Source organism: Meles meles, chromosome 9 (genome assembly GCF_922984935.1).
Source record: "Meles meles chromosome 9, mMelMel3.1 paternal haplotype, whole genome shotgun sequence".
Classification (NCBI taxonomy): Eukaryota; Metazoa; Chordata; class Mammalia; order Carnivora; family Mustelidae; genus Meles; species Meles meles.
Genome location: NC_060074.1, coordinates 38,728,879 through 38,752,260, shown reverse-complemented (window position 1 = coordinate 38,752,260; position 23,382 = coordinate 38,728,879). Strand labels below are relative to the sequence as shown.

The 23,382-nt window shown below is 37.8% G+C and overlaps 1 protein-coding gene across 20 annotated transcripts in view; it reads left to right on the top strand.

Moving 5' to 3' along the window:
- The window catches only part of TRIP12 (thyroid hormone receptor interactor 12), a 145,510-nt gene that overhangs the window by 65,849 nt on the left and 56,279 nt on the right, over positions 1 to 23,382 (top strand). For all 20 annotated transcript variants that reach the window (XM_046018000.1, XM_046018004.1, XM_046018012.1 and 17 more), the window contains 4 exons: positions 7,585 to 7,690; positions 10,480 to 10,616; positions 16,228 to 16,311; positions 17,352 to 17,447. In XM_046018000.1, the coding sequence (XP_045873956.1) occupies positions 7,585 to 7,690; positions 10,480 to 10,616; positions 16,228 to 16,311; positions 17,352 to 17,447 (423 nt within the window). The remainder of the gene's footprint in view (positions 1 to 7,584; positions 7,691 to 10,479; positions 10,617 to 16,227; positions 16,312 to 17,351; positions 17,448 to 23,382) is intronic.

Below are 23,382 nucleotides of genomic sequence, written 5' to 3'. Positions count from 1 at the left end.
TATTTTTGTATACCAGTTCAGAATAAGAATTAATTTAGCCACATTATGTTTTACTAAAGTTACATAAAAGTTTTAAAAAACAGCAGTCTTCCCACCACATTGCCGTTCCCCAGGGCCGGTTATTTTGGTATTTATTTCCATGTATATAGAGTGTGTGCTTGTATGTTTATTGGTTGAGTTTTTTCAGTTTAAGGACTACCGCCTTTTATGAAGGAGTCACCGCACCTCTGTACCCACCAGGCATGTACTGTATACACTTCCCCTCTGCCCAGGCATGATCAGTGCCCACCCGATGTGTGTATGGACACATAAATGCCATTTACAGAGTCATGTCAGAAGGATTCTTTGCTTACATGTTCTTGTTTTTCTTAATTTAAATAATTAATTTGTTGATGTTTTCCCTTTTCTGTGAACCCATTACTCCAAACTCTTTTACTAATTTTTTTCTCAAGCTGTCTACTTGGCTTTTGTTAAATTGTCCTGAAGAAATAAGGCCTCTGGATGGCTGCTCATTTATGCCTGCTTCACAGCTTTTATTTATATAGCCTGGGCATTTTCTTCAGTCTTTTGTTTAGCTTTCTGTTTCCAGATCCCACATTGTCTTTCCCAGTTCACTATTTTGTTTCGATGGAATATATCTTCTTCCACTTGCTTTCTAAGAAAAAACGCTTATGAGATTTTTAAAAGCCTTTTTATTATTTTCAGATTTTGACTGTCTGAAAATATACAACCTTGGTACTTGTTTGATTGGATATAGAGTGCTGGGTTAGAAATCATTCTTAAAAATTTTGAAGAGTCACCTTATTTTTAAGCTTTCATTACTAGAGACATTCTGATTCCTGATCTGTTGTATATATAACCCATTCTTCTAGAAGCTTGTAGATCTTTTAGCTCCATTATTTAGACATGTCATGGTATTGCCACAGCTGTGAGTTTGGTCTCATTTCTTGTTAGGGTAACCAACAGACCTTGGGTCATTCCCCAGACTTAGGACTCAGCCTTAAAACAGTGGTTAGAACCAGGCCGACCAGGACAGTTTTTCACTGTATCCTTGTTTCTTTTCTCTTTCTAGATTTCCTATTATTTATTATTTTGGATGATTGTCCTCTTGGAAAGTTCTGATGTTTTCATTCTGACTTTGCTTTTTTCTTCTACTTTCTGGTAGATTTCTTCAACTTCTTCCAACCTTTCTATTGATTTTTTTTTCTTTTTTTCTGTTGGCTCTCTTGTTTTTATTTTCAAGAGGTTGTTTTGTTCTTACTTCCTTTTTATTATGTATACATTTCTTTTTTTGAGGACCTTAATATGGTGAGTTTTCTTACAGTTCTCATGAAGTTTTTTTTGGGGGGGGGAGGTTGATTTGGTTTTGATTTTCATATTAGGAATTTTCCTCAGGTTTTGGTATTTCCTGGTGGTTTTCTCATACTCAGGTTTTTGGTCCACCAACAATTTGTAAGCTCTGAGCACACAGGAGATTTCACTGAAATCCATTCTCTAGTGATCTGTTTGGGCTAGTCATTACAAAACCTGTCATTATTTTTAGATCTTTTTCTTGGGTGCAATTCCACAGAGAAGATTTATTCACACTCCTGGCAGAGGTAAAAGCCAAACTGACCAAAGTCTGGGGGTTGAGCAGGAAAAGAGGCCTAGGAAAGAGGCCCTCTGTCATTTTATCTCTCTGTTCATACTTGATCCCTCCTCCCTTCTCTCATTTTGCTATGGCACACCTAGATACAGCTGTGTACTTTAATTGAGAATTTCTTTATTTTATACTTTGTAGAGAATAGAGGTCTTGTGTTTTGCTGGGTCAGCAGTGAGATAGTTACCCAGCTGTGCAAGTGGGGGAGGGGAGCTAGGGATCTGACTGCTTCATAAACAGCCTGTCAACCAGTCCTCAGTTTTATTCCAGAGTCATCCCAGAGGTACCTGGTACCATCAATTCCTGAACTTTGTGGGATTCTGAGTGTCATTCTCATTAGTAATTTATCTTAGTTTGCTGCGTTAAGTTTTCTGGAATTTTTAGTGCTGGGATTTCTGCTTTCCATCTTGTAAAATTGTGTTGTGATAGTAATCTCTTCCGTTCTTCTCATCTTTGTGGATTTATGCCTCAGATTCTTTTAATGGTGGTTTAGTGGAGTTTCTGGAGAGGACAGAAATGAATATATGTGTGTCCAATTATCTGTCTTTAACTAGAAGGCACACACTTTGTCATGTATATGCACATATTTCTTCAAAAGTTGGTGCTTGATCTCCATGACAGTAGAGGGCTGTTGTAAGCCACACTCCGTGCTAGACATGTAACAAACACTAAATTTTATCCTCATGACAACAGGATGAGGTAGTATCCCTGTTTTAGGTCTTTAGAAACCAGAGTGCTTTATTTGCTTAACACTAGACCTTTTTCCTTTCAAAAGAACTGTGAGTTCTATCATTTGAATGGCTGTGAATGGATGTATCCTAATTTAGCTCATTCTCAATAAATAGGCATTTACTTCGTTCTGAATTTTTTTAATTGACTAGAGCTTTGTAATTTACATCATTATCTCCTTGTTAGCTTTCTGGTTATGTTCTTTTAAAATGTTGATGTATATTTTGAAATTGCTGTAGAAGTATATGAATTTACATTCTCACTAGTAATGTAAAATGCCAGTCTGTTCATATACTTATTAGCCAAAGCTGTATCCCTGCAGTTTTTATTACCATACTGCTGTTTACTTAACCATTCCCTGTGATTGGACGTTTAGCTCTTTTCCAGTATCTCATTATTAAAAGTAATGCTTAGATGAATATCTTTGTACATTTCTAATGTGTTTAATTTGTATTGCCAGATCAATGCATGAAATTGCTCTGCATTGGCTAGAAAATAAAAACTTGGCTTAGAAAATCCCATTTGGGATTTACCTTACTGTCATCTACACATTTTTTTGTTACTGAATGATTTTAAAATAAACATCTGTGATCCCTCTTTATATGCTAGGTTACTTTCCATTTTGTGAATTTATTTTGGCAAAGTAAGCATTAATAAGGATGTATATACTGAAAATAGGTACACAGCAACCCCAAGTTATACCAGGTTCTCATGATTCTGTTTTGGCTGAAGGAATCAAGATCAAGTTACTGAAAATATTCCCACTGTTAATTAATTCTTTTTATTGGGTCTACTTTGTCCTGTGGCAAAATGTCCCCATTGCATGATTCTAAATTGAACTCTTCATGTGTGATAGTACTCAGGTTATTTGGTGCATTTTTTTCCTTTTATGAAGAACAAGCAAGTCATTCTGAATACCTTTTGAAACAGACTCAGCATGTAAATAAATGGATAATTGATAGCTTTTTATCTTTTATTTCTGTTTATTTATTTTAAAGATTTTACTTACTGAGAGAATGTGACCAGGACAGAATAGAAGCGGGGGGGGGGGGGGGGGGGGGGGTGTCAGGGGTTTGGTCAGAGGGAGAGAGACAAGCAGACTCCCCACGGAGCATGGAATCAGATCCCTGGACTCTGGAATCATGACCTGAGCTAAAAGCAGATGCTTACTGACTGACTGAGCTACCCGGGTGTCCCATTTGATAGCTTTTTAAAATTTATAAACAAATTGGGGATTTGCATTTCAAAACTCAATCCTCCCCCACTACTCCCCCAAAAAACCAGTCCTAATCATCCTCTGACACCTTTAAATGTAAATGAATTGTAGCAGTTTTAAATACCGTTGTTTAAAATAACTGGTTTGTGTATCTTATTTATTGGTTTGTCTACTGTACCATTTTAAAAAGGAGATGTATTTGTTATCTGCGGGAGTTTTGAAAAAAATTGTAACAAAAAATCAAGATAACTAGTTCTAGAAAAATTAGTACTTGAAAATGAGATATTGTTTAGCTTCGTCTTGTTTTTCTTCCTAAAATACAAGGAATTTTGTTTGTATTTTGTTTTGGACAAGTTTTTTTTTTTTTTTTTTAATTTTTAACTGGTTTTTGAAACTTAGGTGAGTCCATATACTGTTGGACTTTTTCTTTTCAAAGTCCAGCTTAATAATTACTAATTTTTTTAAAAGGTCCATATAGTAAGTATTTTAAGTTTTACTACCACATACAGTTTTTATTACATACTCTTTTTTTTAACAACTCTCTAAAATGTAAAAGCCATTCTTAGCTAATGGGATGTACAAAAACAAGTTGCCAGTTGGAATTTGGCCCACAAGCTGCAGTTTGTCAACACCTACCTTAGAAACAAAAATGTTAATATAATTGTATATTATATAAGATATATATTATATGATATGTATTATCTGATATGTGTCATACATACACATCAATACCGGTCAGTTCATAGGACTGGTAAAGCCAATAGATTGGGGAGCTTCAGGTTTGAGTGGGTCCGGGAGCTCAAAAAGGTGACACTGTCAGTCCCAGACCTATGTTATGACTCTCAACACCTTCCCCTCTCCTCCCCAAAGATGCTATCCAGTCATTTATGTATTAAATTTTAAGGAAGTTCCTGATATCTTTGGAGCATATGCCTATCCTTGAGCAAATCACTCTTTTGTGGCAGGGAGGCAGGGTTGTAACGGACTATGATGGAAATAGTCTGGCCTGTTTGAGTCCCACTCATATAATGGGAGTGTACTGTGAATGGTACTTCCATCAGTATCACGCAAAGAAAAGAGTAGGAGAGAGTTCTCAAAAGAATTTAAAAAAACAAAACAGGGTGTTTAGAAAAAGGGTTTCTGGGTATTATACAATAGATGTCTACTTGATGATATTTGTTGATTTATTTTAAAAGATCTTATTATTAGAGAGAGAGAGGGATAGCAAGAGAGCATGAAAGGGGAGGAGAGGGAGAAGCGGGCCCCCTGTTTACATGGGTCTTGATCCCAGAGCCCTGGGATCATGACCTGAACTGAAGGCAGATGCTTAACTGACTGAGCCACCCAGGAGCCCCTACTTGATCATTTTTAAAGGTTGCTTTGAAATGAATATGTAAGTTGGAAAACAAAAACATTCATGTAGTTGAATTCAGTCATTATTCACTGAATAAAAGTGTTAGGTCAATCTCTCCCCCATCTCACTTGACTTTCAAACAACGTTATCAATAAATTGACATTTAGATTTATTTTCACTATATAACATAAGGACTCTTTAAGAAACTAGAATGTTTAATTATTGCATTGTTAAATTATTTTATCATGGAGGGCTGTATTTTTGTTTGGGACTATGTGGATATACCATATCAAAGATTAGCATCCTCATTTAATTCATGAAAGAATTAAAAATAGAATAAAAGCCTGGCCATGAATATGTATTATCTAATTATTCTTACTTTTAAAGTAACTTAGTGGAATTAATAGTGAGAACCGTATCTTTCTAGGATTTGATATTGTCCTACCTCTGGTTACTCTTTGCTGAGGTAGGCAGATCATGTTACTAGTGCTCATTCTTCCTGCAAGTTACAAAATTGGAGTCATTTCACAATAATGTAATGCAAAGAGTAACACTTTTAAAAATTTGAAGTAGAGAAGAAAAATCACTGTAAGTAGCACCACAATCATACGTATCTTTGTATTAGCTAAGAAAATACAGTTTCTAAGACCCTCAGTTGTTCATTCTTTTCAGATGTTGTATTTTAGAAATCTGAGCTTACAAGTGGATACATAAGAGATTTAGTTATTTCACATTTTGTATGTCCTAACTTTGCAAAAGAACTAATATTTTTTATAAAAGATGAAACCCTGAACTTGGAGCAAATTAGTTGTGGGTTAGGAACACTTGTTCCAAGAAAAAGAAAAAAAGGTAAGAAATAGATACGCTGTAGAGGATCAAAGCAATTCAGACTTTGAAGAGAATAGTACTAACTTCCAGTTTCACTTTTATCCACAGGAATAAAGATGATCAGAATATATTTATAGGAACAAGAGCATATATTCTTAATACCAAAATAATGTCAAGAGCTTTGGTGAAAGTATGTCTGCATTTATACCTGACTTCATTACACATTAGACATTAGTATATTAATCTGACCAGAGCTATTTTGGATGCTTCTCAGAGTGGCCTCATAAAAACAAATGATAAATGCAGTTTTTGCTGCATTAATGCCTCTGTGTGTGTGCGCGCGTGCACGCGCATGTGTGCCTGCATTCTCGTGCACCTGTATTTTAATTTGTTTTCAGTGAGGTTGTTGGTTTCTACTTACATTGTTTCCTCTTTTATTGAAATAACCCTTATTTGACCAGTAGAATGGGAGGAGATACATTCTGATTCTACAAAACTACAGTGTTTTTACATGAAGTTTTAACGTTTTCTAATTGAACTCGTAAGGCCCAGTTTTAACTTTGGCCACAAGTATACTGACAATGTAGTAGTCCCTGTTCTGCTTCAAAATAAACTGAAGAATTGCGTGGTTTGTCTGGGGTATGTACCTTTAAGCAAGTCAGTTAATAGTTTTATGTCTGAAAAGTAAGAATTATCTTTGTCTGGACACATACACATCCTGTCACCTGAAAGATAAACATGGCATGTAGACAGATTATAGGACTAGCTTAATATGTTCAACTAATTGGCATCACTATTTTTTAATATCTGAAGAATTCTGAAGTTATTTTATCCCTCCTGTTTGTGCTCTCTCAAAGAAATCTTTAAAAACAAAAAAGTTCCTGGGTGTGGGGTAACAAGTGACCCAGAGAATTGTTATTACTGTGTAATTAGTGTCTGAAAAAGGAAATGCTCACTTTTTAAGGTGACGCTGTAGTTCTGGAAATAAGCTTTTTCACTTGGACACCTTTCATTGTTGGAAGTCTTTGTGTAGATAGAATACACCACCCAGTATATTATCATGTACAGTAACATTGGGCGAGTGGGAGGGTGAATAATGGTTGATGGCCTCTGCATTGTTTATGAAATAGTAATAGACTTAATTGTTGTACCTTTTTAGAATCTATTAACCCTATGAAGAAACCAGTTTTAGCTCCCAGAATAACATGTAAGGTGTGCTTGTATGACTTTTCCCCTTAATTATCCAGTTATCTGTACATTGGACATTCTTATAACCTTCACCTCAAATATGTTTTCCTTGCTGATGGGGTGATGTGAAGAACAGAAAGCATTTTGTTCTTTCATAGTCTTAATCGATGAATTTTATATAAACTAGATGAAAGAGACAGTTTAAAGACAATATTCTAATGAATGAAAATGAAAAAATGGAACATTTTGTTAAATTTAGTAAGATCCTGAAATACATAGTAAATTAAAAAAAAAAGTCTTGGCTTTATTAGTGGAGGAGTAGAGATGATAGGAATGGTTAAAGGGCATGGTATGAGAAGAGGACTACTGTCATTCACAGTTTGGGATAGTTCGAGTCAAGGTTAAACCCAAGTGGGTTTTGCCAAGTTTATCATGACGGGGAATGCCAAGTTCCATATTAACCTTGCCAGGGTGGATTGGGTAAGTAAAGGCACCTATGACAGAAACCTAGCAGAGTGCTAGAGAGCCCGTGGAAGATGCAATGGATTTTTGATCTGAAGAACTGTGTAATTTTTTTCTTTATGATAACTTTTTTTTTAAAAAGTTCACTTTTGCATTTCACGTGTATAGGTTTAAGAAAATCTACCAAGAAGCGCAGTGAATCCCCACCTGCTGAGCTCCCCAGTTTGAGGCGGAGCACACGCCAAAAGACCACGGGCTCCTGTGCTAGTGCCAGGTAACAAACACTTTGGTTTTTCTAGTTTACGAGCCAGTTCCTTATCTTCTGTTCAACTTCCATTAGAATCCTTCCCTTTCTGAGTTTTCAAAAATTACTGAAATTTTCACTTGAATATTGAGTAGTAAAGAAACTTATCCAATATAATTGAATTCTTCCCCAGTGTTGATTTACATGTTTTTGCTAAGTATTAATCATGCAGTTTTTTGACAGCACTCTTACCCTCTACCATTTCCTCTGTTGCTATGTTATTTTCACAGAGTTACTGCCAGCTATTGGACATTTCATTGTTTTTAGAGTTCCAGTTGGCCAGTAAATCTCTAATGAGCATCTTAATGCAGATTGGGGTTATTTTTCAGAAGTAGCTAAATTTCCCAATAGTATGATTAATGGAGCAAAAGGGATGCCTGTTTTAATGGTTGTAATATTGCCTAATTAGTTTCTCAGAGTGTTCATCACTTGAGTTTAATGGATCAGGGGGAGAGATGTACTTCATTTTCGTTTTGTATTATAACATTTACCCCTCGTGGAGGAAGGTTGGGTGTCATGTGTCCGCTTTCATGTCTTCAGTTCCCATTTTCCCAGTTGCTGGTTTGGATCTCATTTTCAGAAAATCAGCTGCCTTTGATCTGATACAGTGTGTTATTTCACATTCTTTTATTAACGATTGAGAATCTTTGGTCAACATTTTTTTTTCTTAATAATTTCCTCACCTTTTCACACGTGGTCAGTTGCTCAAATGCCTTTGTGTGGCTAGTCATTGGCAGCTGGGTAAGACTTACTCCTCTTTTATATGTAGTTAGTTCTTCTAAATGTGCCCAAAAAACAGTAATGGGGGTGAATGGTTTCAGTTTGCCTTTTTCCTACTCCCACTCAGGTGAACGGGAAGGTTTTAACTCTGCTGTTGTTTCTCCTCTGAGATGAGCCACAGTGACCTCTCGGTGACAGATACGGTAGTGACACAAGGAAACAGAGTGACTAATTGCAAGTCATAAGAAAAGGACTCGTGGCACTTAAATCTCTACTTTTTCACTTATTTTCTGGTTCTATCTGGATTGTTTAAAATGCCATTTAAAATATCTGGAGTTAGTAGGGGTGCCTGGGTGGCTCAGTGGGTTAAAGCCTCTACCTTCAGCTCAGGTCATGATCCCAGGGTCCTGGGATCGAGCCCCGCATCGGGTTCCCTGCTCAGGGGGGGAGCCTGCTTCCTCCTCTCTCTCTGCCTGCCTCTCTGCTACTTGTGATCTCTGTCAAATAAATACATTTTTAAAAATCTTAAAAAAAAATAAAATATTTGGAGTTAGTATACCTGTTCGCTTCTGTGGGTTCTTGGCAATAATTTTATGAGAACCCTGAGAGCCAAAAATTTGGGGCTAGATTTTGAATTTGGCTCCTCCAGAGTTGATAATCTGAGATATAAACCAAATTCACTGTGGTTGATACTAATTTTAAGTTGATGTGAAGTCAGGTAATCTAGTGTCCCATCTTTGTCTGCTGCCTGCCTTCTTCCTCCTCACGACCACTGTCTTAGCATATGTGAAATTACTTACAGTTTACATGGTTATTCTCTATACCAGCTATTAGCTGCCTGCCTGAAATGCTCTTTATCTCAGACTTTTTCTGTATTAGTAGCAATTCGTCTTAACTTTAGTGCTTTTCCAGCCTGCTACAGCCATGTCTTCATTTCTCTTTAGACTAATACTCCTTGACATCAAACTGTGGAGCACAGTGTGTATCACATGGGTTGTGCAAATTGAATGTTAAATAGATGAATTAATTTGAATCCCACTAATTTGTAGCTTGGTAAATTGGGTCTGGAGTGAGCTGCTTCCGTAGAAGAAAAGATTGGCTAAATCTTTTAAAATCCCTAAATAGGGATTTTTTACTGCTTGGAAGAACAGACTCTTCTAGTACTCTCTGGTAATTCAGAGCCTTCGTTTATGTGTCACTTATGCCTGCCGCTTCCTCATTGTTTACTGGCCAGCTTCTAGTTCCACTGCAATTTGACTTTGGTCTAAAACATTTCCTTAGTAGTATGTTTCTTCATTTCCTAATTTGGAGGCCTGCTATTTAAACAATACCAAGTTAAAATAATTTGGCGGAAATCTTGTTTTTACCTGATTTGCTTACTGATTTCTTTATTAAAATAGAAAAGCTCATCATCAGTAAAATATAATTTGGTTTGTGAGAAATAACTGATCATCATTATTTCCATATTACACTGTGCCTCAGTCCTAAACCAGTTTCTTCCTCGGTGTCATCTGTATGTGTTTATAAATGTTAAATCTTTTAATTTTTTTATTCTAAAGGGCGGATCTCTTGTTCATTATTAGGGTAGTTCTTTTTTTGTTGATTTAAATTATCTGGAACTTAGGTGATAAGAATTTCCCACATCTTTTCCTCTTCTTCCCTCCTCCCCCTGCATTGTCAAGCATAGCCTGTGTATTGATCCACTATTTAGCCTGGAAGTGGGGATCTCTTTTAAGTCAGTTGAATTCTTTCAGTAGGAGTCACTTTTCCATTTAATTGAAGTGCAGAAAAATCATTTCTGCCTTGTAAAGATGATAACAGCTCATAGCACCACAAAAGCATGTATTGTGAATGCAGTGTAACTTGGAAGAATTTTAAATATACAAAGTCTTGGTTGTTACCCATAATGATTTTCTGCAACAATTTCTATGGAAAAAGAAGAAACTGGCTTTGTGTTCCGTGCATTGGAGCTTTGTGCTGCATGGACATTGCTCCTGGTCACTGGTAGTGCTGCCTGTGATGGCATCTTTCTGTTGCAGTCGGCGAGGCTCTGGCCTGGGCAAAAGAGGAGCAGCTGAAGCTCGTCGACAGGAGAAAATGGCGGACCCTGAAAGCAGCCAGGAGACCGTGAATTCTTCAGCTGCACGGACAGACGAAACTCCCCAAGGAGCCGCAGGTAGATTGGCATGTCTTAGCCCTAAAATGCATTTATGTATCTTACCGATTTGTTGAGAGATAAATTACCTTGCAGGCATACCCGTTATAAGGCAAGAGAGGAGGCAGAGATATACTCGATATCACCATCACATAAACATGTTCTCCTTTGTTTTACTTTATATGTTTGGTTTTTGATGAGTTGGATTCATTTGGTTTTATTTTTTAATTCTTTTCCAAGTCCAAGTTTGTACTAATTACATTCAGAGGGACTTTAGGAAATAACGTCACTTTCTGTGAAGGTTCTTCTATGTCAGTGTGGATATACAATAGTTGCACAGTGATTGAAAATTTAAGTTCGTAATAAGAAAGTAAGGATATGGCTTATTGCTTCTTCATACATGTGTAAATTTTAATGGAGAATGTTGTAACCCCTAAAAAGTAGTAAGTGTTCTGCTAGAAAGGAACTTTAAGAATGCTGTTTGTTTTTTTGGGCTTATTTTTATTCTGCTTGATATTTTAGCACAACAAAAATAAGGCTCCTCCCCCACCCCTTTAAGCTTTAAAAATGTATCTGTCACCAAAAGGAAAAGAAGGCTAATACTCGAGAAGTTAATTGTCGCCAACAGGTTTTAAAATGTAGCTTGTCCTAAGTATTTCTCTCCAACACTAAGAACAGATGGGAAGATGTTACAGGTCATTATTACTTCATTATGAGCGTGGGTGTGATGAGTCCCTTTTGTCAGAATGATACACATGGGTTTAGGCCTAGGTATGTTCTTGCTTTAACGGTGCTCTCTCACCTAAGATTGGCGTGTGTGGTAGTTTTCTTTCATGCCTGTGCTGGAGCCCATGTTGTACTTGGCCAGGAAGGTTCTAGTTTGCCCACCACTGTTCATGTTTTGTGCTGCTTGTCTCAGCATTCTGTCCAGCTTAACATTTTTACCACTGTCTGTTTTGGTTTTGTATCTTAAGTGGCATGGCAAACTTGAATCATCTCTTCTGGTGGGAGGGGACATTTTTCATGCACTTATTTTTTTTTTAAAGAATAGTTTTGCAGAAGGGTTAAGTTTTGAGGGAAACTACAGCCCATTGCACATACAATGTGCTCTTGATGCCACACAGGCTATGCTTCTCTGTGTTTTAATGTTTATTTCAAGTCTACCTATAGAAGTGGGGCAGTTCCCACATGGAGGACAGAAATGGAGCTGCCGAGTGTGTTAAAGTGGACTCATGACAGTGATTATTGGAGCTCACATTTGTAGAGTATGCACTGCTGCAGACACGGTATTAAGCACTTTACATATACTCTCATTCAATGTTCAGAACAAGGTGCTGAGGTGTGAGTGCTGTTCTCCTCCTTTTTTTTTTTTTTTTTTTTTTAAAGATTTATTAATTTATTTATTTGACAGAGAGAAATCACAACTAGGCAGAGAGGCAGGCAGAGAGAGAGAGAGAGAGAGAGAGAGGGAAGCAGGCTCGCTGCTGAGCAGAGAGCCCGATGCGGGACTCGATCCCAGGACCCTGAGATCATGACCTGAGCCGAAGGCAGCGGCTTAACCCACTGAGCCACCCAGGCGCCCCTGTTCTCCTTCTTTTTAGCAATGAGGGAAAACTGAGGCACATAGTGGTTAAGGTTGTGCGAGTGCCCCTGGCTGTGGGACTCTGAAATCCAGATTTTCGAAAAAGAGGGGCACCTTTCTGATGGCTGTGTCCTTCCGCATCCCACACAGTCCCAGAGTTAATCTCAGATGGTACCACTGGCAGGCAGAATGAGGGGCACTGTGTGAAGTTTTGATCCCTGGTGTATTTACCTAAGAGGATAAAAACTTCAGGGGATTAGGTCCATAAGCCTGCCTCGTAAATGCTTGTGTTCCTTGTCTTTGAGAGTGGAAGTTGTTCTGTGATCTCAGTATTTTCTACGTTCAGGGGAAAGATAACACGGGCCACTCAGCACTGCTTGGTTTCGCTTTGGAAGCAGGATGCCTTCTAGGTGCCGCGGGCATCCTCTCTGCCAGCCCACTGAAGGAGTGCTGCGGGAAGAAGCACATTCCTTATTAACTGGGCATGGAATTCTTCGGTGTGATGTACTTTAGTTTTTCCATATGTACAATTGGAATTTAAAGAGAAATAAAACTCTCTAGTGTGGAGTATAAACTGATGGTGGTCATAACTTAGAGCATCTCTTGGCAAGCATCTGTTCACAGGCAGCTCTTAGAGAGTTGATGTAATACTCTATTGGAAACATTTGTTTTGAAATAATGTTTTTATTAATTGAAAGAGATTGATTTAATCTCTTCAGTGTTTTTATGGTTGTTTTTTCCCCCAGCATTATTTATTTTTGGAGATACCATCTTCCTGACCTATTCCAGTGATGAAATCATTGAAATAAGCTTACTGCTTTTTGTACATGTAGTGTTTAAGCATTGCTCCACCTTCGGCAGACCTACTCCCATCACCCTGACTTGGCCAGTATTGTTGACACCTAGGAAAATTGGTTGATAACGGTGTACTTGCTTGGTCACCTTGAAATCTACTTATATTTGGAGCCACTTCCCTCGTTTTTCGTAGAAGAGAGATGCTAGTTCTTGGAGTTGAAAGTAAAGTGCTCGCCACATTTTCCCATGAGTTGGGGGCCTAGTTTTGGACTTTATCAGAACTGTGTACCTTTTCATAGTGCTGGTAAAGTCTTGTAAATACTAGAGACTCTAAAGTGAGAAATCAAGTATTCTTCCTTACACCTGCAAAACAATCAGATGGCAGGGAAAAATAGCCCATGTTCTGACACCTAATTTTGCACTGAGAATCTTAATTTCACAGGAAACAAATAGGGTGAGTTTTAAAAAAGAAAGCAACCCCAGTTCTGTCAGTTTTTTATCTCCCTAACTACTTTTGTTTGGAATCCCTAAAAATTAGATGCGTCTGTATCACCTGATACCAGGGCCCATGTAAGGCATAATTACATTACTAACAGTTATTATTTTGGCTTTGCGCAAATGTTTTCATTACACTCCTGAAAAAGTCCTGCTACTAATTGCCTTTAGGGATCTGGTAAAGGTTCCTGTCAAGTGAATTTGAATTTTATCAGCATTCTAATAGTTTATTGTCTTTCTACATAAGAGGCCAACCTAATTGGTTGTTATAAAGATGTGGGGTTCTGTGATAAATTTCTTATGTTCTAATTTAAATATTTTTTTCCATAGTTTTAATTCAGCTGTGTATTAGAAACTATCTTGCATGGTGCCCTGAAGATATGCTAAATACTAGGTGGGGGAGGTAGTGGTTTAAACAACAACATGATAAAGATTGACACCTCTTAAAAATCTGGCATCAGATTTTCTCTGCTTGATAATCTTAGGTTTATATTTGTGTCCGGACAGATCTTGTGCAAGTTGCCCAAGGAGGTTTGACGCCTTGACTAAAGAATTTTATCACTGACTCCTCTTGGCTGGTAACACTTCCTTACCTGCGTCACTTTACAAACAGCCACTCAGGGGCCAGCCTAGTTTGGTTTATCTAATTCTGTAATACTACAGAGAACTTTAGTAGACAGATGATTACTGTTTGCCATCAGTGGGCTGCCCAAGGATTTTTTCCTTTGGGTTCAGTGATTGATTTCTGTCAAAAGAGGCCCTCCACCTCCATAGAAAAATCAGAATATCCTTGCCCCTCCTTATGGTGACCCTCTAATACATAAACTGAAAAAACCTAGCATTACCTTCCCAAGTGAAATTTTGTTTTGCCTTGTTTTGTTTCCTTAAAAAAGATGTGGTGCCAGAGGGTACTTTAAAAAAAAAAACCAGTGACTTCATTTGTTAAGGCTTTGTATTTTCTCTGCACATAATTGGGAGTTTAAAAACAAGTTTAAGAGTCACTTTAACAAATTCAGTCATAATCGGAACCTTAATAACAGTATTTGTTAACAAGATTTCTCTTTAATGTGAAGAAGCAGCTGTACTAGAATGAAAAATTAGTACTGAAGAATATATTGAAGGGGCCATTAGAGTACAGTATTTGAGTACAACTGATGAAAAGTCAGACCACTGGGCTCAGATCTCTGATCTGAGGGTAGCCAGTCGACCTTGGGCAAGTAAGTACACTCAAAGTCACAAGGCCTCAGTTACCTCACGAGTGTGAAAAAGCTGAGCAGCCTCCCTATATGGTCGTAAGGAAATAGACACAGCTTGCAGATGGTAAGCATTTTGTAAAGGCCGCTTATAAGTAGCATTCCAGAGTGCAGTTACTCTTTTCTTCCCCAGAAGTTTGGATTTTATTAAACTCTGATACACTTTAATATCGGTATTTCTTGCTAACCTGTGAGTAGAAACCAGGGAGCTAACCTTTCCTGTAAAGGGCCAAATAGTTGATGTTTTAGGCTTCCTGCAGGCTCTGTTGGAACTAACGACCCAGCTCGGTGGTTGTAGCAGGAAAGCAGCAACAGACAATGTGTAAAACAATGAGTTTGGCTGTGTTTTAAAGAAATGTTATTTTGTTATTGACCAAATGATGTGCTGGATTGAATTTGGCCCGTAGGCCATAGTTTACTGACTCCTGTTTAAGCCATACGTTTTTAATGCGAATTTTTTAAAATCCCAGTGAAATCATAGAAAATAATGAGGTGTGAAGAATATTATTAAGAAAATTTACAGTTGGTGGCTCGTATATTACTATCTCTTCAGAAAAGCTCTGTAAATTCACATCCATTATCCATGTACTTTTAACAATCAAAAACGTGGTTCTGAGCTGATCTTCTGTCAGAGCTTAGGGTATTGTGGATAATGTTGTCATACACAAGTTAATTGTATAGAATAAATGCTTAAAGACTCAATGGACACTGAGAGGAGGAACAGCAAAACTGCTGGTTTTAGAGGAATGTAGTTTCATCTGGTCAGGTTCATAATAGAATCAGCCTCTCTTTGCTTAGGCTGATGAATTGCTGCTCAAGATAGCTTTTTGGGTAGTAGAATCCTTCTAAATCTGAACTCTTTTTTTTCTGCACTGGTTTTGACATCCTAGTTGCCCTCTATTTTGTCCTGAAGTGCTTTGCTGTTGGTTGTAATGTGTATCTTCCATATTTTACCCTGGAAATAAGAAGGGTATCATCTGCATGCTCTTAGAGAAAACATCTGAGTGATTCTTGTCAAGATTGCAGTTGAGAAGTAAGGCCGACTGAAGAAGACACACGTCTGCTTGGAACATTGCCCCCAGATGTCAGTTTTGCTTTCTGTTCCGATTGTGACTAATTCCCCATCTATTCAACCTTATGGTGGTTTTTGGCAGTGTGATCTTCATGGATTTTTGGTACATGATTTCAGGACAGGGCAACAGGACAATTTAGGAATAGTTTCAGAGGCATGAGGAATCTGTCAGAACCATGTATGGAAGGAATGTAAAGCTTGTATTTTTATGCTTGTTGAACTCTCAGATAGTTGAGCCATCCTTTCGTTCATCGAAGCTACAGGGCGAAATCTACAACAGCTGAGCGTGCAATGGGGAGACACATTTAATTGCTGTCTTTGTTGATGGTAGTCTGTAAAACTCTGTTCTTTCTTTTTTTTTAAGGAAAACCGGACATAATGAGTTTGAATGTTCCTCTCCTAACCCTCACCTTGTTTTCTCCCCCCCTTTTGAAGCCTCTAGTTCTGTTGCAGGGGCTGTGGGCATGACCACCTCTGGGGAGAGTGAATCCGATGATTCCGAGATGGGACGATTACAAGGTAAAGACAGTTAATGAGCTTACAAGAAACCATTATCAAAGGCTGCCTATGACTTCTGTTCTTTGTTAAAATTAATGCAGATAAGCTCATGGAAACATAATCTAGCAATGCCTGTACTTAAAAAACTTATTTGTGATGATTTGGATTTGGAAGATGATCTGGCTCTCTCTTTTTACTGTTTAGACAAAATCTGATAATATATGTTTTTTGTTTTTAAAATGTTCTCTCTTACGGCTGCTTATATAGTTGGTAAGGACTTAGGAAGTTCTTGAAAAGGGCATAGCTTAAAATGTCCTCTGGTATCCGCTAACAGTAATGCGTCCTAGTGGGGTGCTTTTGCTGTGTTCTTTTATGTTCTTGGTCACCTATTTTAAAATGAATGTAAGTGTATACCTAAACACCAGGTATTTTAATGGTGTGCTTTTAAAAAAGCAGCCTTATATTATGTGTATGCTCTTTACAGATGGGTGGTGGTGGATACGTATTTTTATTGTGTTCAGACAGTTGGTTTGTATGATAGATCCCCAGTGTGAGGCTTCTGAGAAACATTATTTAGAAAGCACTTTCACATTGCTTTTAAGTTCCTAAAGTAACTTAGAGCAGTCTCTTTTCAACTAGAAGTCTTTGTGGAACACATTTTTTCTCACCTATGGGACCTGATAAAAAATAATTTTTCTATATGTTTTTTAGAAGATCTCATGACCAGTATCAGCGAGAAAGCAACAAGGGTGCTTAACCTATAATTTCTTCAAAGTAAATACTTACTCTGGGTTTTTCTTCGATCATTTGATATAGTCCCCTCTGAAACTGATATTTAGTATCTCCATAAAATCTTAAGATACCTTCAAACTAGCACTTCGGTGTTCTAACTTACATTAATTAATATCTAAGAGTGGCCTGAAAAGTTTGATGTATTTTCTCTTAAAAAAGGGGGGGGGGATTAACAGTATGTGTGAGATGAATCAGTTGCTTGAAATTTTTATGTAATATCAACTGTATTTACAATTCAACTATTCCTCATGCCTTTCTTTTTTCTTTAGCTTTGTTAGAGGCCAGGGGTCTTCCTCCTCATCTCTTTGGCCCTCTCGGTCCCCGGATGTCACAACTTTTCCATAGAACAATTGGAAGCGGAGCTAGTAAGTGAATACTCTTAAATTTGCCCTCCCCCAAAACGTTTAATAATTAGGTGAGTGCTGTTTTTGCTGTTTATCTATTGCTGTAAGGAGGCTTTCATATAAGGAGGTTTTCATGAACTTAAAGCTGTTTTAAAAAATAGGGTTTGTACTCATTCTTGCCTTTAAACGCAGTGACTCTAGGTTCTTCTGTACTTTTATTTTTGATTACTGGATTTGAGTCATTAGCAAATCATCCAGAGTTATGGCAAGATTGAATCTTTGTTTAACTCTAGCATAGTAAAGAGTCTCAGATGATTACATTGATTATATTATAGCATCTGATTGCATGATTTGCATAGATTTGAATCTTGATTTTTGTGTGGCATAATAAAATTTAATCCGTAAGACAGTCAGTTGTAGAGTGAGCCGGAGAGAAAAGATTTCTCAGCAGAATTACCAGTCGCTAGACTCATTTAATCAAATTAACATATTATAATCCAGAGATTTGTCATATATGATAGACAAAACACTGACTCTTGAAGTGGCAGTGTGTATCAGGAATAACTTCTGCATAATTACAAATCCGGTTAAATTCTTTCCTGGTATAGAATACTATCTTTAGCTTCTTTAAACAGAATTTACATTTAAGCAGTTGTTTTTTTTTAATAACTTCATTGATAATGTTTCCAAAGAATCAGCTGGCTATTTTTAGACTTCAGTCATGATTAATTTCAACACTTCTAAAGTGTTAACTGAAGTTTATTGACTCTGACCTCACTGATATGTGCTAATATAATTTTCCATCAAATATTCCAAGTTGTTCTTGTTCTTATTTTTTAATGTGTGGACATATGCTCACATATGTGTATTTATGCTTAAGTCCCTTTCAAGTTTCTGGCCTTAGCATTTGACAGGAAATTTAAGAAGCAGCTGGTATTTTTGGTTTGGTTTGGTTTAGTTTTTGCTGCCGTGACACTCAACTCTCAGATAACATACCCTGTTGCAAAGTTCTCATGAACCCTTAAAGGAGGATTCTTACTTAGTGTCATTTATTAGATACTGGGATTGTCCTGAGTCATGAACAGGATAGTACAGAGTTGTTTCCCACATGGAGCTTCCATGCTAGAGGGTGACCCTGGCAATAAAAAGACTGTTTTCCGGCAGAAAAATTTCAGTTAGTGCTAATGCAGTGGAGGAAAACAAAGTGAGGATGTAGGTTGGCTCATGAGGGGGTGTATACTTAGGCTGGTTAGAGTAACCTTTTCTGAGGCAGGGTGAATTCGTGGATACCTAAATGAAGTGAGGAGACCAACCCGGTCCAGGTGTGAGGGAAGAGGAAGTACACCTCAGCATGTTGGAGAAAAAGCAAGAGGGGCCTGTGGAAAGGGTGAAGTTGTAGAAGAGAAATCTGAGAAGGGTAGATACTCACTAGGTCATGTAGGGCCTGGTAGGCCTGCAGCAAGTATGGGGTTTAACCAATTAAGGAACTCAGGAACCATTGAAGGATTAAGAAAAGGACAATGGCATGATAATGTTTTATGAAGAAGATAAGATATATGCAAAAATTGAGAGAACAGTAGTAGAATAACCTCCACGAACCCATCAATAATTATTAATCCTCAGCAATTATTGTTTCAGTTAATATCCTCAGTCATTCTCCCCACTCCCAAGATTGTTTTTAAGGCAGTCCTATGCATCATTTCATTTGCATGTCATTGAATTTGTAGCTATAAGGACAAAAATTTTTAAATTTTAGACAGTACCATGGTTAAGAGGAATCCTTACTTTTATTAGTTGCCTGTTTAGAGTGCAGATGTTCTAGGCCTCTCATAAATCCATTTACAATTTTTGCTTATTTAAATCAGGATCAAAATATCTGTACATAGCCATCAGTTAATACATTTCTTAAGTTCTTGTGTGTGTGTGTGTCTGTCTGTCTGTCCCTTGAGAGAAATTTGATTTCACGTATTTTACCACTTCATTTATGTCTTGGAGAAGGCTGGGAAAAAAACTTCCTAAGTTTTAAGAGTATTAACATTAGGGGTACCTGGGTGGCTGAGTCAGTTAAGCATCTGCCTTCAGCTCAGGTCATGATCCCAGGGTCCTGGGATTGAGCCCTGCATCAGGATCCCTGCTCAGTTGGGAGTCTGCTTCTCTCTCTGCCTCTCCCCAGAGCTTGTACTCTCTCTCTCATTCACTCTCTCTCAAATAAATAAATAAAATCTTTAAAAAAAAAAGTATTAAAATCATCCATATCAACTTCATTTTAAGGGTTGACCATTGCACATGAAATTAATGTGAGCCATAAAATAAAACCAGAGTAGAAAAAGTGGCCTCCCCACCCCCTGATCCAGTTCAGTGATGCCTACTGCATGGCCAGGCTTTGTCTTTACCCTTATCACATCCTTCCTCCCACATTGTAGGAAATGAATCCCAGGCATTATATAATATTATCTAGACACATTTAATAATGTAGCTCAAGATAATGCCCATTAAAACATAGGACCACCCCTCCCCCCTGATTACCATTATCATACTTGAAAAATAAAGTGGTAATTTCTTTAGTAATTGTCTAGAAAGTCCAATGAGCATCAAGTTTTCTTCTCTCAAATATTATAAGTGTGCTTCTTTATAAACTGGTGGTTGGATCTAGAGGCTTTTTCAGATTCAAGTTTTATTCTTTATTTCCTTGGTAGGGAAAGACTAAGCAAAAGTGGTAGTATGTTCTAATACTTAGGAGGCACATAAAGTCTGATTGTCTCTTAAGCCATCAAAACTCAGTGCCTAGGTGACAGGGATTATAAAATGATAGTAAATCACATCTAATGAGCAGAATTTATGCATTAGAAGTAAAAGAGGTAATTTAGTAGAAATATATTAAGAATATCTTCCTTCTATTTTGTTTCACAGGAGAATAACCAGTATAGGAAAACAGATTTCTCCCCATACCAGTTTGGAAAAGAGTTGGTTTTTGGATCCTCCAAAGTGCCATTATTATTGTTTTTAAATATCACTTTCAAGTGGAGACATTTCAGTGATTTTTTGATGATTAAATTGTCCTGTCATTGGATGATGGCATCTTTTGGGAGGTGGCTTCTCAGTCTCTCTGATATGATCCCTAGCAGTTTTTTGTGACTTCCTTTCTGATACGTCAGATTTAAAACCTCCACCTCAGATACCTGAAATCAGGGATTTTCTCAGAGAACACCCTGGTTTCTTTTATATGAGATAGTATTTAGAGCTCATAGTCTGGGGCATAGGTCTACTCATTGCTACTGAGGTGGTCTCTCTTGTTTTTTTTTTTTTTAAGATTTTATTTATTTGAGGAGGGAGGGGAGAGCACCAGTGCGCTAGCCGGGAGAGGGTAAGGGAGAAAGAATCTGAAGCCAACTCTGCTGAGGCAGTGATGGGGGACTCAATTCTAAGACCTCGATATAACGACCTGAGTCAAAACCAGAAGTCTGGATGGATAACTGACTGAGCCACCCAGGTGGCCCTGGGATGATCATTATTATTAGGCATGTGTAATGAACAAACATAGGAAATAATTGTATTTTATCTTTTAAAATAAAATCATGAGTTTCCACTTTCAATGTTAATTCAAATTTAGGGCTGGGAGGTTTTTATCTACCTTTATTTTGTATCTTCTTTCTCCCAAGCTGGAAGTTTCAGTTCCCAAAGATAGTAATATAGTCACTTATTTGCTTTCTCCTACAATACAAAATTCCAGCTTAACACCAAAAGTAATATTACTGAGAGTTTTAATTTTTCATGTTTTTGTTGTTGGCTGTTCTTGGGGACTCATTCTGTGGTCAGGTTTTGGTATTTTAAAGTCTCTTGAAATGATTCCTTCTCTTCATTCAGGCCTCCAAGTTGATTTGGTTCATTTGCTTGATTTCCTTTTAATTTCTAGAGGTTGCTTTTAAATTTTAACTTCAGTTTTATCCTTATGGGATATTTACATGGTGTAGAAAGTCTGATCTACAAATAAGGTTTATTTAGGGAAATCTTAGCTTCTTTTGCTATTCCCTTTACCCTGCTTCCTCCTCCCTCACAAACAGCCTTTGTTAATTTTATGGCTTGTCCTGTTATTTACTTAAAACAAAAACAAATTCATATTATCTGCTTCACACTCCCTTTTTAAGATTAGAGGAGTAAGCTTTATACACTTTAGGTTGCCTTTAACAGTATTTTGGTGATCCCCTTCCTATACCTGCTACACAGGGAGAGAGGAGATTCCGGATTCCTTTTTGTAGATCTGCCTTAGTGCTCCACTGTGGGGATGCATGGCTTTTTTATCATGTCTCCTCTTGGACATTCAGGTTATTTCCAGTCTTCATTGTGTTTCAGTCAAACACCACATTCGTATTTCTTCCTGCATTATGTTTGGAGTAGATTGTTGTAAATCAGCCTTATTGGAGCCATACCATTTTGCATTTCTTCCATCATGTGTAACGAACAGTATGGCATCGTTTTTTTTTTTTCTTCTTCTTACTTACTTGACAGAGGGAGAGGAAATATAAGCGGGGGAAGTGGCTGAGGGAGAAGCAGGTTCCCCACCAAGCCGGGAGCCCAACATGGGGCTTGATCCCCTGGGATCAGGACGGGAGTCCAAGGCACATGCTTAACTGACTGATACACTCAGGCATCCTTTTTGGCAGTGTTTGTCTTCTGCTAACTTTTTAGTTCTGTATCCCTGTAGTCTGTTAGTGGTTACTGTAGAGATTTTAATGCATGTCCTTGGTTTGTTATAGCCTACCTTATATTAATACTTTATTACATGCTAATTAGTGTTAAGAACTGAACAGTCGTTTCACTCTTTTTATCTCCTGACATTCTTTGTGCTCTTGGTTTTGTTTTGTTGTTTTTTTTCTTTTTTTTTTTTTAAGATTTTATTTATTTATATGACAGGCAGAGAGAAATAGAGGAAGGGAAGCAGGCTCTTGGCTGAGCAGAGAGTCTGATGCGGGGCTCGATTCCAGGACCCTGAGGCCATGACCTGAGCCAAAGGCAGAGGCTTTAACCCGCTGAGCCACCCAAGCCGCCCCCTTGCTCTTGTTTTAATTTGTTTTACTTACACATGTGTTATAAACACAATAAGACCTAGTTGTTGTTTTAGATTATCCATATTCGGTATTCTTTTGTCCACATACACATCCCATTTTCAGTGTTCTTAATTCCTTCCTGCAATTTCTCTCCTAATCAGAGTTGTTTCCCTTCTCTTCAGAAGAACTTCTATTTTCGTGTGGTAAATGAGTACCAGTAATGATTTTTCTTTGCCTTTGAGAAGATACTTTTACCAGGTATAAAATGCTCATTTTAGCACTTTGTGATGTCTTCTGTTTCAAAGTCTTACTGGTGGGGCGCCTGGGTGGCTCAGTGGGTTAAAGCCTCTGCCTTCGGCTCAGGTCATGATCCCAGGGTCCTGGGATCCAGCCCCACATCAGGCTGTCTGCTCAGCAGGGGGCCTGCTTCTCCCTCTCTCTCTGCTTGTGTCTCTGCCTACTTGTGATCTCTGTCTGTCAAATAAATAAATAAAATCATTTAAAAAAATTATAAAAGTCTTACTGGTGCCCTTTCAAGGCAGTATCTTTTTTTCCCTCTGACTTCTTTTAAGATTTGCTTTTTGGGGGTGCCTGGCTGGCTCAGTTGGTTAAGAGTCCCGACTCTTGAACTTGGCAGTCAGGACATGCAGGGCTTGATCCCAGGCACTTGACTGACTGGACCACCCAGCTGCCCCTCTGTCTTGATTTTCCTGGTTCTTCATACATCTAGTAGTAGTTTATGTGCTAGTCATTTTGTATAAAAGAACTGAAGCCACTCCAGATAACACTTTCCATTGTAGAGTTGTTTCCCCCTTTTCTGTATTGAAACAAAGGGTTAGGAGCTGATCATTTTGTTCTGGTCAGACATTAGCTTGTTTAGACAAGAATGAGTTTTGTGTGACTCGTTTCAC